The sequence below is a fragment of the Camellia sinensis genome, chromosome 15, assembly GCF_055761805.1.
Source record: "Camellia sinensis isolate YWXY chromosome 15, ASM5576180v1, whole genome shotgun sequence".
Taxonomy (NCBI): Eukaryota; Viridiplantae; Streptophyta; class Magnoliopsida; order Ericales; family Theaceae; genus Camellia; species Camellia sinensis.
The window spans coordinates 143,419,152-143,435,531 of NC_138975.1; the positions used below are offsets into that span (position 1 = coordinate 143,419,152).

General features: G+C 37.2%; 1 protein-coding gene across 1 annotated transcript; it reads right to left on the reverse strand.

The window, feature by feature from the left end:
• On the reverse strand, positions 1-3,860 carry LOC114278160 (uncharacterized). The gene is made up of 7 exons (XM_082907805.1): positions 3,646-3,860; positions 3,439-3,535; positions 3,108-3,257; positions 1,379-1,551; positions 495-615; positions 376-428; positions 1-292 (listed from the first exon to the last, which is right to left on the reverse strand). Exons 1-7 carry the CDS (start codon positions 3,654-3,656, stop codon positions 16-18), a joined length of 882 nt encoding a protein of 293 aa, XP_082763931.1. The 5' UTR covers positions 3,657-3,860; the 3' UTR covers positions 1-15.
• Between the last annotated feature and the right edge of the window lie 12,520 nt (positions 3,861-16,380).

Here is a 16,380-nt window from a genome sequence, read left to right on the forward strand (position 1 = left end):
AGAATGTATAAGAAGTCATTTTCCAATCCATGGAGAGAAGTTGCAAAAAGAATTAAGTGATAATATGGATTGTGTGATTATGACCTCAAAATTTGACCTACGTAGAACAACCTCCCATAATTCCAGTACAAAAAAGCTACGACAGTACTTATCTCCTTCTACCTGTTCAACTGCAATATTCAAGGACTGTAGAGCAGCCACAACTTCATGAAGTACAGGGGAAGCAGCATCAAATGCAGATGCAGAACAGTAGGGCGTCGTATCAAATGAAAACCATTCTTCTTTCCCCTCCCTGCAGATTTTTATAGTTAATACTTGCAATATCGACTGGAAAACAAAATTAAAAGAAGGCCTGGTAACAATTGCATCAAATACCTTAACGCACTCTTCAAGAGATAAAACTCACTTTCAAAACCTGCATACATCACCTGTATATATACACAATTAGAAATTGAATGACAACATATTTCATATGAATAAACCATCATGCTTACCAAGTTAAATTCATCTTTCAAAATTTTTGAAACTCTACGCAATGCCTCTCTTGGGCAATATTCCCAAGCTTCACCAGGTTTAAGATGCATGTCACCCAAAACCATTCCTTCTTGTTTTGCCCTGTTGAGGTCAAAAAAATAAATTAAATTATGATCACAAATATATCTGCTGCCCAACCAGATGATTCTAGACAACACACTTGAGATACGCATATGTTTATTGAATGTATATGATCCACATTTGTTATAGTAGACCAACAGAATAAAATATGTGAAAAACTATTCTGATTACTGGGCACATAATATTACTTTCCATGCCATGTGCCATCCTAAAGTCATATAATGATTTGTTGTCAAAGATCTCAAATGAACTATAAACCACTAAGCAGACCATCTTATTAGGGCCTGTATGGTTGCATGAATTTACTCATTCCATGAATTGCTCCATTTTGAATTAACTAATTCAAATCCTATGCACACGTAAATGAGTTCATTCAAGTTTGTGTAGAAATTAAACATAAAATATTTTGAATTCCACAATTTTAGAATAAAACTTTTGTCTTTATCAAGTTTTGGGTTGTTTCATTTTGATAGTCAAAACACGTCCAATTATCTGATATTTAAATGGGTAAACTCTAAAATTGCCCAAATCACATTTTTGGGACAATCTTGTAGGCCCTTAGTGTACATCTTCCATGTTTGGGATAAGAGTTTTTTTTTCCTCTTTGCATTTTCACTCTTCAAGTTTTGACAACGGGGATATTGAACTGTGAAATATAGAGTGCAAATATAAAAAATAAAATAAAAAAAAGATCGTGAATGTTTAACAAAAATTATGTTGCAATGGAGAGACAAAGGTAATACTTATGAAAGAGATGTACTACCAAGGAATTATACACTTCATTGATAAATCAGGTATTAGTCTGATCTCACCCACACCAGTCAGATTAGTCTCATCTGCAGGACAACCAGTAGCTGAACTCATTGCCATACAAGCGACAGTTAGACCTAGACCATTCTTTACAACAACATTATGGAAACGCTTTCTTGGAACAGCCTGGAAAAATGATATACAAGGAACGAATAAACATAAATCAAACTATATCTAACTTTGCTGTTGTTCTAAATCCATAAAATTGCCTTAAAACAATGGATTTTCTTAGCAATCTGCCAAGACTGCTATATTGTATACCATACCCTATATCAAAATGCACAAGTAAATGATAATGATACCATTGAATCACTTCCAGCCACACATTGGTGTGCAGACATTTTAAATAAATAAAAATAAAATAAAAAAACTACCTCAACATTTGGTAACAAAAATTCATACAAAAATGAAGTCTACTCTAGGAATCTAATTTAATTGATTAACTATTATAACGTGCATACCCAATAAAGGGGTCTCTTAGTTTGATCAAGGTTTTAAAGAAGATAGCAGAAATGAGGGCCAAATGGCTCTCCTGCAGTTTTGGAATCAAAGCAGAAAATCACATCAAGTCTAGTGTGAGAACCAATCAAATAAACTTTTGTACAAGTACAGGAACCTACATTACAGACTAATTTGAAAATGGTAAATAACTATGAAAAGTAATCTAACTTAACTAAAATTTGATTGATTAATTATATATTTATTTTTTCCTTTCAATACTTACCAAGCCAGAATAGCAAATCATAATTTGCAGCACTACCTTAACCTCACCTGCTCATTATGCCATGGTGCTCTCTAACCAATATGGTTTTGATTTATTTATGATACATTTAATACAAAAATGATTTCTTTTGAACCCAATAAATAGTAGTAATGCTACTACACAATCCATTTTTTGTATTGGCATCACATTAAGAATTATTAAGAACTCTTTAATTTTTTTTTATAGTAATGTTAATTTAGCCAAGACTTGCAAGTAAGAGCGTGAACATTCATTCACTGTTTAGGCTTCAAACTTATTGTACTTGTTTACCCAATCAATAGGAACATCATCAATTAGACAATTACCCAACATCTTAATGCATATAAATCTACAACTTAAAACATACTATTTTTCCTCCCTTCTTTTTCCCCTTTGAAATAGCGAGGGGAAAAAAAAAAACATACCCAACAAGTTCAACAATTCATATTCAATTAACATATAATTGCAACAAACCCAAACAAATTTATTATATTATCAATATCCAGAGGGAGAAAATAGTTAAAGATATGAATGAAGAAAATGCCTTTCTTTCTTGGCTATCTGCACAAGTAGTCAATAACAGGACCACCCATGTGTAGCAGCTTGAAAAAAAAGGAAACTCAGAGAACATACCAAGATGAAAGTTTATCAATTTACATGGGAACTACACCGAAATCATTATTAGGAGAGTTAGAAAGTAAGAAATGCCAAAATGGGATTCCAAAAAAAGGAAAAACAATGGACTAAAGAGAGACAAAGCAGATATGATATTACCAAAAACAAAATCACAGATTTGAAGCTCAAATAACAAACAATCAACAATCAAATTAAATTTCATAAATACAATCATATACATACATACACACACACACACACACACACATATATATATATATGCAATTTGTATAGATCAAAAAGAAAGTAGAGAAACGAAACATACCTTGAAGATCGGCGATCTCACGGTGACAGTGAGGAACAGAACGGAGCTCAAGAGGAGAATCAAACAACAGAACAGCAATTTCTGAACATCATGAGCGGCAATTTCTGAAGGCACATGCACAAATACCTTCTGGCTTTTCTGAGTAGCATTCTGCAAACATATCCAACTGTCAGATAAACTTCCAAGCAGATTTGGAGACATTCTGCTGGCAATGACAAGCTTTAACCATTAAAGCATCTCAGTTAAGTCAGTCATGCATTAGTAATTACCACGTAAATCACTGAATGATTAAAAATTATGATTGAAATGAAAAACTAGATGGCTATTTTACCTCTTTAACCTCTTCAACAGCATAGTAAGCTTTAGTTGGAATTCCCATCTCCTTAGGCTCGACATCAATTATGACCAAGACAGGATTGGGAACGTAGCTGCAATACCACCAGTAAAAATTGCACAAAAGTGCAAGAAGGCCAAGAAATTATTATAGACAACAAAGTGAATTCTAAAGGTAAAACAAACATTCAATTTGCAAAGAGACATGTTATACATATTGTTGCTTTCAAAATGCTACATGCCACCATAAAAGCCTGTTTCCCTTGATAATCCACGGACAAAATTGAGAGATATGGTGCCAAGATGACAGATACATGACCAGCTTGTAAGAGAGTTTATTGTGGGACAAACCACAATACACATTGGGTAAGGCTTGTGATTAGACAGCTGATTAGAAGTCATTATGGACCAAATCATCATAGGGATAAGTGATGTGCCTTGGAACCAAATATTCAAGAACCTTCTGGAAATGGTATAAAAAATCGATGATTCTAAATGGGAGTACATAATGATACTCTTCCATTAACCAAACAAATAAATAAACAAACAAACATAAAGGAACAAATCGAGCAGACATAGTGAATAAATTCAAGGCAGACATAGTGAGAAAATAGCATAAATCTTCAGTTTGACAACATGTTTTCTTACCACATTTTGAAAAAATCAAATTCATATTCATTTAGAGAATAATAAGACGAGAGCTACTTTCTGATATACATAACAAAATTTTTTATGGGTCACAGATACTAAATACTTATTTCGGCATACCCTGACGAAATCAAATTGGTCCAACTTTTTTAGAAGACTTGCCATTTCAAATTTTGCTTCATTGTTAAAGTCAAAAAAAAATTATAGAAAGACACAGGAAGGAAAAGAGAATCTGGAAAGAAAAGGAAAGAAGAGCAGAGACAGGCAACTGTAATATCTAAAAGTTTAAAAATTATCAATACAAAAGACGAGATTCGAAAATTATTTATTGTTTAAAAAGTTTGAAAATTATCAGCACAGCAAAGTTTGAAAATTCCATATCTCCAGATAAGAGGAGGTTCCATTTGTTTGACAAATAACAGATGCAAATCAGCCTTAAACTTTATTAACTTGCGCCTCTGAAATGCATTAAGCCACTGCTAACATATCAAATCGCAAGCAAAGGAACTAAAATGGAATCAAAACAACATTTAAACAATAGAGATATTTAAGCACAACAAAAAGTAAAATTGCTATAGAAATGATGATATGACATACAATCTGACCTCACATTCAAACCCTATGAGGAGATTCAAGACTGTAAACCCTAGGAGAAGAATTAGCGGAATGAAGATTTTGAGAGAAAGAGAGAGAACTTCGACATCGAAATCGAGATTGTAGACAGTAGTGCTCACCTTAGTAGACGATGCAGATGGTGGTGGTGGTGGTGGTGGTGGTGGAGCTTCGAAATCGAGAGAGAGAGAGAGAACTTCGAAATCGAAATCACCGAGCTGAAGAAGGTTGAATCGTATCTTCCAAATCGATATTGAAATCGATTCTGCTCTACGAAATCTATTTTGCTCTACGAAATCGCAATCACTCTGAGATTGGATCACGGAACTTCGATATCGAAATCACTTTAACGGTTTAGAGAGAGCGAGCGAGCGAGATTCATAAAGTGGTGTTTCTCAGATTTGAGTGAGTGAAAGTGAGAAGAAGGGCTTCTCAGATTAGAATGAAGGTTTGAAGAGGGAGAGAGAGCGCGTGAGAGTGGGACACATTCAAAGGCGTTTCCAAACGGGTTAAACGGTGCTGTTTTATTAAATTAAAATGTGGGATACATTCGAAGGCGTTTTTAAACAGGTTAAATGGTACTGTTTTATTAAATTAAATTGCGACGTTTATAAAACGTCGTTAAATATTAGAAAATGTGGCATTTAAAAAAACGCCGTTAAAAAAGCGCCACTAAATCACACATTTCCTGTAGTGTTATTACTTGAAGATCATCTTGTTTGGTAGGGCCCGACCAAGACCCTTGTTCAGCCAACCAACTTCTTATATATTGTCCACTCGGTTCTTTGATTAGCCTACAACAGCTCGGTCTATCACAATGCAATAGCTCAGTTTTGACTTCTTCATGTGCTATCTTCTGCCAAACAACCACATGGTCCTTTTGGGCTAGACTTTGGAGCAGTTGTTTTTGCACTTTCTCTCTCAAAAAAATTTAAATTTTGTGAACCTAACAACTGTTGCTTTTTTGTTAGCGAGCTTTCATTAGTGCATTCCTTTTTGGTGAGCTAAATCTGTCCGATAAGGTGTCTTTCTTCTTGGCGAGCTAAATCCGCTTAACAGGGCATCATTTTTTGGCGAGTTAAATTTGCTCGGCAGTGGGCCATTCTTTTTGGCGAGCTAAATTTGCTCAGCGAGGCATCCTCCTTTGGCGAGCTACATCTGCTCGGCGAGGAGCCTTTTTTTTAGGCGAGCTAAATCTGCTAGGCAAGGCATCCTTCTTTGGTGAGCTAAATCCGCTCAGTAAGGAGCCTTTCTTTTCGGTGAGCTAAATCTGCCCAGCAAGGCATCTTTCTTTGGCGAGCTACATCCACTCGGCAAAGAATTCAAAAGTTGATAAAATCCATCAACTACCCTCTAGCCAAGCAAAACTCGCTTTGGCAAGGAATTCCAAAAGTTGATAAAATTCATTAACCACCCTCTTGCCGAGCAAAACCCGCTTCGACAAGGAATTTTAAAGTTGATAAAATCCATCAACTACTCTCTTGCCAAGCAATACCCGCTTTGGCAAGGAATTCTAAGTTGATAAAATCTATCAACAAACCTCTTGCTGAGCAAGATCTACTTCGGCAAAGAATTCGAAAGGTGATAAAATCCATCAACTACCCTCTTGCCGAGCAAAACGCGCTTCGGTAAGGAATTCCAATATAAGAACCTGAATTTTTGGACAACTAATTAGTTTGTTAATAATAATATTAAGTCAATTAATAGTGATTATTAAATTATTAATTTTAATGTTAATAACATCATAATTAATACCAATATTAAACTCCTTTAAATAAATTTATTTATCTTTCTATGATTAAATTTCTGTATCTAAATACAGTTGTGGAAGCTAAATGAGTAAGTAGATAATAACTAAGTTAGTCAGAGGACAGTAAGGAGCAAAACATCTAGTGAATAGGTTATATATAAATAATGATTTTATAAAAATACAAAATTAAAATTAAAATTAAAATTAAAATTCAGATTTTTGGCAGAGCACTCGGCTGCCTTTTCTCCCATGAAAGCTGCTGCCAAGGCATGCTAAGGCATGCATACATCTATGCACTAAGCCTATCTTGTAGATAATAGTCCCCAAGCCAAGAGAAAATATATATATATATATACACACATAAATAAATAAATAAATTGCCTCCAAACTCCTACATATAGAACACTATTCATCCCTTTCCATATCCACGGCTGAGCAAAGAAAAAAAAACAGAGAGAGAAAGAGTAGAAAAGAAAGAAAATAGAGGAAGAGGAGAGGGTGCTTGGTGGTTACCCTTTCAAAACAAATCTTAAGAATAGTTTGTAAAAACTCTTGAGGTAGGAATACTCAACCTCTATCCTCTCTTAGATATTTTCTTAATTGAATCTATATATTAAAAATATGCAAGACACATAGCAAGAATAGCTCAATGCATGTTTATATTTTGATAGAATGATAATCTTATGATTATATGATTTCTATCCTTCTTGCAAGCATAGATTAGATGGTTTAGCTACTGATTTTATCTTCTTATGTGCTCATATATTCTCCATTGTTTGAAATAATTTGCATGGGGGTAAAATGAGATAGGGTGGGTTCATTTTTACTCAAAACTTATATTTTCTTCACTTTTTTCAGATTTTATCGGAGGTAAAATGCTTTAATAAATTGAAAATAACTTGTGTCAAAAATCTGTTGGTACTGGGAGTATATATAGGTGTTCTATACACGTGTAAATTTTTATAAAATCATTGGACACCATTTTCTTACCGAAATAAATATTTGTCCTAAGTGTTGTTCACAACACAGCAGAAACAGTGACTTCAAACAAGTCTCATTTTCCCTGAAAATGGTGTTTTTCTGCACGACCACTTGGGATAGTTAGATATAAGAGCTATCTTTCATTTGCCACTGATTTCAAAAAAAAAAAAAATAGACAAGTCTAAAAGGAGAAATTGTAGTTTTACTAAAATGCGACAGAATCTGTTCAGATTTCTTATAAAAATTATTTGACCATCTTCCATTGGTTTTCAGTCTTCAAACTCTTCTGGAAAAATGTTCTAAACTCAAATATCTAGCAAGCCATTCTAATCATACGTCTTTTTTACACCATTTGAGGCCCCTTTCTACTTTTCAAACACAGATCACCTGTGCTGGAAGTTACTGTAACTCACTGTCCCAGAAAAACTAATTTTCTCCAAATTTTATTTCTCCATTTTAAAATCGTTTTTATCCCTAGTATTCTTCTTGAAATATTTTCCTAACTCGATGAACTAGCACCAGTTAAAATATTTTAATGGTTGAACTTCGTTTGGTATGGGTTTCATATTTTTTTGTCTGACCATACAGTGCTGAAAGAAGAAGTGTGTGAATTCCTAAGAAATTTTGTGATGATTCGTAAGACATTCTATCATATTTATTTTGGTTGCCATAGATGATTGTATTGTGCTATATAAACATTATGTCACTATGGTTTTCAAACTAAAACTCGCACATGCATCAAAATGTGAATTCGGTGAAGTAAAGAAACACAAAATTGAACCGATGATACGTTAAAATTTAAAATGATGTAGTGAGCCCGGTTTAGAATCTTGTGCAAGTGAGTTGCGAACCCTAACATGGAATGGGAAGGTATTTCGGCTCTTATCAGTGTAGGCGATATAAGGTTGGTGGTGCGGGTGTCACAACATAGACCATTCCCTTAGGGCAGACCGTGATGTCACGACTCGGGTACGTAACCCTGGTGCATGGGCATCATTGGTAATTACAACAAGTAACATTTGAATATTTGATCAAGGGGGAGTCAAAATTGCCCGTGACCATTGCTTAGTGGTTGAGTGGAAATAGTGCTCTGTGGGGAGTTACTTAAACTTACCTAATAAACTAAGCCTATGTGGATTTAAAAGAAAAGTTAACATTCTCCTTATGATGAATTACTGCTTCTGTTTGCCATTGTTTTTATTATCTATTGTTATTATTTCAACTTGATAGCATTCTTGTTATGCTTATTAAATGCTACTTGTTATTCGGTTACTACACATTATTCATTAATTGTGAGTATTATTATTAGGGTGGGTTTGGATTTGTAGTATCTCGTTGAGCTCTTCGCTCATTGGCATTCCCGTTGCCTTGGCATTTTATGCCAAGTACCGAAGAAACCGAAGGAAACACTGAGGCCTTGCAATGCGACATCCAGGCTTGGTTAGTTTGAAGAGTGCCCAAGTTCTATGAACCATTTTTCTAAGTTTTCTAGTTTTTCTTTAGTTTTCTTTTTTATATTTGTATTATTTTTTTTATGTACTAAGACTAAGTTTTAAGTTTTATTGGAGTCATAATTTAAGAACTTTTAATTTTTGGGTTGTTAATTAATGGATGCTGGTAAACTTGGTGGCAACATTGATGAGTAGTTCTTAATTAAGAAAATTGATTTTAAGTTCTAAATCTTATAATGATGTCCTCAAATTTTGGGGTGTCACAACATGGTATCAAAGCTTAGGTCTAGACACCCTTGAGACCTTGGGTAGACTTAAGCACACGTCTCTTAGTACACTTCAATTAAAAATATTTTATGATCTAAAGCCTTACCAAAAGTATAATAGTGTCGTATTTCCTCTGTAGGATGTCAAGCCCACCCGACAACGATGATTGGCTCTCAGATCCAAAAATACAGGCGGAGATTTCAGAGTCTGAACTAGAGGAAGCGGATCCGGAAGAAGAAGTGATGGAAGAGGTGAACGAGGAGGTTGATGTGGAAATGAACTTTGTGGAACCCTTAGTCGACCTTTCCCCTAAAGAGCCTGAAGAAGAAGAGAGCGAGATAGAGTCGGACCCCATCTCCTCCAGAGAATATGCCTTCGAAGAAGATGAGGTAGACTCGGGAAATGTGGCGTATGAGGTTAGGAATGGCAATGGGCCGAGGCGGGGCCGGAGATCACACTCTTCGATCCCCGATCCCCGATTCCCGATCCCTGATGGTGGAAATGCCCTCGTCTCCGATCCCGATCCCCGACAGGGAAGCTATCATTGCCCCCATCCCCGCCCCTAACGGGGATCGGGTTTTCCTGACCTCGAAAATTCCTCAGCCAAAAATAAAAATCAACTTTAGATCTACAATAACAACATCACCAAATCATTTGTTCATCATCATCAATCATATCTGTCCAACCATACGGTTCAGTCCATAAAATAAATTATTAAAATAAAATCAGTAATGAGTTTCATAAATCTAACCATACTGTTCAGTCTATAGATCTTAGCTCAAATGTAAAAAACAAAAAATCAAAAATCAAAAACAGATCTCTTCTTGTTTTGAGGAACTTCCATATCGGATTTTGGCAAAATCAAAAACCAGAACTTCCAAATCTGAAGAGCAAAATCAAAAACCAAAGAGAGAGAGAGAGAGAGAGAGAGAGAGAGAGAGAGAGAAAGGTCTTTTCTTGTTCTGTGTCGTCCATGACGGCGAGTAGGTCAGATCTTGGCACCGAAGGGAACCTAATTGACGTCGTTGAAAATGAGAGGTCTTTTTTTGTTCTGTGTCGTCCGCGACAGCGAGTAGGTCAGATCTTGGCACTGGAGCGATCCCAATTGACGTCGTTGAAAATGAGAGGTCTCTTCTTGTTCTGTGTCGTCGGCGATGGCGTGTAGGTCGTCGGAGTCGTTGAGATAAGTGGATTCGAGAAGAGAGGGTTTGAGGTGAAAGTGCCACCAGCAGAGAGAGAGAGAGTGAGATCAGCTTCAGGAGCAACGACAGAGAGATAGAGAGAGATAAACTTCAGTTTGTGAGAGAGAACTTGGAGCAACGAGAGAGAGAGAGAGATTAGCTTCAGTTTGTGAGAAAAAAAAAGGAGAGAAAGAGTGAGACTAATATAACCCTATATATATATATATATATATATATGTGGGAAATTCGGGGATTAATGGGGCAGGGCTGGGGCCGACGAACCTATCCCCTTCCCCGGCTCGAAAACTGTCGGGGATTTAATTTTTAATATCATCCCCGACCCTATGGGAAGTAATTTTCGGGGGACACCCTATTTTAATCAGGGTCGGGGGATCAGGTTCCCGTCGGGCCGGGTTCAAATTGCCATTCCTACATGAGGTGGCATTCCCAATTGGACTTAGGGTGTATATCAGGCTAGAACCGATAATACCTTGCGAGTGGAAGCATCGAAAAGAGGATGACAAATACATGGGACCTGTAAAAGTTGTCCAGGAATTTGCTGGGACCATGTACGAGGTCGACCCTTTACCACTAGCCTTGGCCGACAATTACACCAGCCTTTTCCACCAGCGGGACATTTCCTTAGTAACCCCACCAGCTGGAAAGATTATCTCTACGGATGGGATGACCCACTCACTTATGAAGAGGTTCTTGTGAGGATTCTGGGCTAGCGCATGGGATTAGAAGGGCCTAGGTTGTTAGTCCGTTGTGTGATGACCGGGTACGTAACCCGTCCTACTTTCTTTTGTGCGTGTTGGGTTCAACACTTTTGAAATCTATCTCTTGATTTTCGTCTCTTTTAACTTCAATTCTGAGTCCCACTTGTTTCGGAAGGCTTGAAGTTGAATTCGGAGGGGTTTTACACTTACGCTGAAATTTTTCTGAACTAAGGGATGAGCTGCACGTGCGGGGCCTTGGGTCGCACGTACGGGATAGGGGCCACACGTACTGGAGATGAGGCCACACGTGCAGGAATCTGGGAGAATTCTAGGTTGCACACTGCATTATATGCAGGTGCGGAGTGTCGTACGTGCGAGGGATCAGTGCTGTATGTGCAGGAAGTAGGCTCTGCACATACGGGGGCAAGTGTTGCACGTGCGGGACAGGCTGGATCCAAGAACTCTGTGTTTTTTTTTCTTCTTCTCTCTTTTGGCTGAGTGTGTATCACTTTTACCCCTCCCTTCTCACTCTAAAAACACTTTTGCTCCCCCTTCTCTCTAAAAACTCTTATCAAACACCAAGAACCTTTGATTTTCTTACAATCCATTGAGTTTTGATCCATCATTTTCCACAAATCTTGGAGAGCAAAACAAGAACTTCACTTTGTACAGTGGAGATCAATTTCTACAACTTTTGATTCTAGGGTTTCATCAAATCTCTTCATCAAACTTGAAGTAGGGACTTCTTTGAGTTATATATGCATGTTTTGCAAGGTTAATGTTGAATTAGGGGTTTTCTTGAAGTTATTATGTAGGTTTTGATTTTTGGCCCAAGAATGTAGGGATTTTCAAAAGAGGGTTTCCATATCTCAAATTTTTGTTGTTAATCCTTAAGGGTTTCACTCTCATTGTGTGAGAGATAATGTTTGATGTGTGTGTGTTCTTTTAAAAGGTGAGGAGATACCTCATCCTAGTCAAAGACCCAAATTTATGGATTTGGTTTTTGAAATGGGTTGGGGGTCTATGAAATCAACCAATTTGTTGTTATGCCGTAAAAGAAATAGTGCATTGCATGGAATGTGTGAAACATGGGGATGGAAAATTTATAGTTAAAATTGTAGACAAAGTTATGAGATGGCAAATTGTCGATTAAATACGAGATGTGGAAGTATTTAATTGTGATGAAAGTAGATGGAATTGTGGATATCATGTTTGATAATGTTGAAAGGGGAATGAAAAGATTAATTATGATGAATTATCGTTGAGAAAGTTGACGAAGGAGAAACGTTATGTAGTGATGATGATTATTGCATGGCATATTTATTTAATTGATTATTTCAAAATCATTATTGAGTTTTAGCATATATTGTATTGGCATTGCTATCATTACATTGATGCAAGTTGTGAATTGAGATTTGGAAATATTTTCGTTGAGAAAGAAATATTATGAAATGAAACTATGGAAATGTTTTTGAGGTAAGTTGGCCTGAGTGTTCAGGGTGAAAGACCGAAAATACGCGCAGAGGAGGTACCACTTCCCTTCCGGTTAGCAATTGGTAAAGTGGGGTTTTGGTAGAGCTAGTTAAGCCTACTTGTAGACACCAACCTAGGGACTGCCTGAATCGTATTTACCGACCCATTGAATAAAATTATAAATTTCAAAATTGTTGAGATTTCAAGCTATTATTGAACATGGTGACTTTTTTTTTAAAAAATGCATGTAAATGAAATCCTCTTTTAATTAGTATTGCATGGCATTTGCATTTAATATTAGAAATCTTGCATAACTGTATATACTTTGTTAAGGATTCTCTACTAGGCTTTATACTCACCCCTATGGGATTTTGGTGCAAGAAAAGATGTGGTGATCCCGCCGAGTTGAGGGCATGGACATATTTTGTGAAGAGTAAATGACTCTACTTTCGTTGTGATTTATTTTACTAGCCAAGGGCTATTCATGTATGAGTCCGAGAGACCATTTTTGTGTAACCGGGCTTAAGCCTTGGAACATGTAAGCCCTTAAGGGCATTTTATTTATTTTTGGGATTTGATGTTCTACATGCTATAGATTCATGTATTTCTATATCATTGAATGTATAACTTGCATGTGGGACTTTTGTACAAACCTTATTGATTAATGATGTCAAAGTTGGAGAATTGTTATTATTCTTTGATAGACGTTGGCTGATGTACCTAATTTGTGTTGGGTTATTTTGGGGCGTTACACGTTGGAGGTGCTATGGACTTTACGTTGAAAGCTGGGAGTATGCCTGCCAAGTACATCAACACTATCCGTGACTCTTCAATTAAGAGGGATTGAAGAGGGGTAGGCTAGGTTGCTTAACAATTTTGTTGTGATTTCATTGTAAAGGCCTAGTCTTACAGTTATTAGTAATGAGGTGAGAGAATCCCCTCGGTTATGTAGTAGTTGTAATTCTTAGTCATGTAATCGATCTTTTAATGCAATAAAGAATTTCAGTTCCAATTGAACATATTGAATACTTTTCCACACAAGATAAATAATTAAATAGACACTTACATAATGATAATAGATAATTAATTAACATCCTTCATACAGAAAATGACAGGAAGAACTAGAGGAAACGGATCTAATGACAACAACAACAACGATAACAACAATAACAGTGACATCATGAACTTCGTTCGTGCAATTACTAATGAACTAAGAAACCAACCCAGGCATGGAGACAACAAAGCGGAATTGATAGCAAAATTTCAAAAACTTAGGCCCAAAAATTTTTCGGAGAACCAAATCCCTACACAGTTGAGGCATGGATAAGGCAAGCGAAGAAAATATTGGAGACGCTAGAAATTCAGAATGAGCAGGACCAAGTGTCCCTCGCCTCATTTTTCTTCGAGGGGGAGGCCAATTTCTGGTGGACAATGATTAAGGAAAGCCGTCAAGTGGCAGAACTATCTTGGAGATAGTTCAAGGAATTGTTTACAGAAAAGTACTTCCCAAACTCGATAAGGCAGGAGATAATCCAAGAATTTCTCCAATTGAAACAAAGGGGCATAACTGTGACACAATATGCTAATTGATTTGAGGCCCTTTCTCGCCATGCCACAGCTATAGTGGCAAATGAAACAGACAAAGTAAGGTGCTTTGAGTGGGGACTTGTCTCAAGAATCCAAGACAAGCTGGTTACAGTGCAGCTACTTACTTATGCACAAGTAGTAAATAAGGCTCTTGCTTTAGAAAGAGAGAAGATAGACACTGCAAAGACCCAAGGTCAGCAGTCTAAAGCCAACCAACAAATAAGCGGAGGACTCTTAAGGAACAATAGGACCCCTGCCGCTTCGGTACCTTATGCTAGAAGGCCACAACAACAACAAGGGTACAATCCTGAGCAGCGTAATAGGGAAGAGGCTAGAAGGTGCTACGAGTGTGGCCAAGAAGGGCACTTTAGGAACAACTGGCCTCAAAGGTCAGGCTACTACATCAATCAAGGAGGAGCCACTCAACGAAACAAATGTGCACCAACTCAGGGAACACGAGCTGTGCAAAATTCCCAATTAGGCAGAGGTCAGCCGCCAGCTAATCAGAATGTGGGACAATCGAGGACTCAACAACCAGGAGATGCCAATACAAGGAAACCTTGGGAGCCAAATCAGGGTGCCACCGGAAGAGTCTTTGTACTCCAAGAAAGAGAAGACAATGGAAATCCTTCAGTGATTGAAGGTATGCTCATCCTTATGAACTCTTGTGAAAAAGTCTTGTTTGATTATGGAGCATGACACTCTTTCATATCTGCTTCATGTGTTACAATTCTAGGACTAGAGCCTGAACGTTTAGGAACACCTATGAGTGTAGCTTCACTGCTAGGAGGTCAAACTCAAGTAGATCTCGTATACATCATGTGAACTAGGAGTCTCCAGTTTGCATTTAACTTGCGACCTACGAGTCATGGAAATGTCAGACTTTGACGTTATCCTAGGAATGGACTAGTTATCAGCCTATAGAGCCACCATTGATTGCTATCGAAAGACGATGACTGTTTACTCTCAAGTCGGAACGCGATTTCAATTTAAGGGGGATAGACAAGATTCCCTATCACTAACACTTGGAAAGTCAAAGTGGCACGATCACTTAACTAGGTGGCTAGCCAGCTTAGTTCTGGAAGATAAAGATTGTATAGAACTAGGGCTACCTTGTGTGGTATGCGAGTATGCTGATGTGTTCCCAGAGGAATTACCAAGACTGCCCCCAAAGCGAGAAGTGGACTATCATGACCCAAACCCGTCCCGAAAAGTTAAGGTCATGACCGGCCTGTACATAGGCCTCAGATACAAAATTTCAAAAACTATTTATTCAAATACGGGGCCTTAAGCAGAAATAAATAACAGAACGTCCATTAAGCAGTGCTTAAATGCTAGGATCTTAGAACATCATACCATATACCATACATAGTTCATAGTTTATGTACGTACAAGTCCAAATCTATACAAGAGTTAATAACCCAAATTTACATAGTAACAAAGTGTTTATCAAAAACCACCAAAGGCTTAACAAAAAGGTGGCATCGAGGAACACCTTAAAAGACAAAAGGCTCCAATTGTGGAGGCTTAACAATACAGGTTCACCAAAGTCTCCTGAAGCTGACCTAGGGCTGCCTTCCCAGTTGATCACCTACATAGACATATATAAAACGGGGTGAGCAAAGCTCAATGAACAAGAATAATGTAAGGTAATATTTATCTAACGTATATATGTCTCCATAATCATATTCTAAAATGGCCTTGGGCCCACAAAAGACGGAACGACCTTAGGCCCAACATAATGCACAAGGGCCTCAGGCCCAACGTAATACACAAGGGCCTTGGGCCCAACATAATACACAACGGCCTAAGGCCCAACATATCAACAGCTATTCTGGACTTTATCAGGTAGATGGAACATCGGCATGTCTCTATATCCCTTGGCATTAGAGCCATTAATCATAACAATTCATATCATGGTAGGGTAAATGGAATATCGACATGTCTCTACCTCCCTCGGCCTTAAGGCCATTATATATAACAAAAATAGAACGACTTCAGGTCCATTTCATATGCCACTGCTCATATTTGTACCATTGCTCAATCGTTTCCATCAATTTATAGTTTATCTAACGTATTTATCCATAATCAAACCTGTGTCATTCATAATCAAAATACTTGAATCAAAGCACCATTAATCTCAAATATGCCATTCCCGGTCAAGATACATAATTCATAAACACAAATACGGAACTAAACATATCGTTACACTATTATTACTCACAGTGGTTTAGTCGAGCAACTGTCACTTTCTGTAAGTGACCTACATAT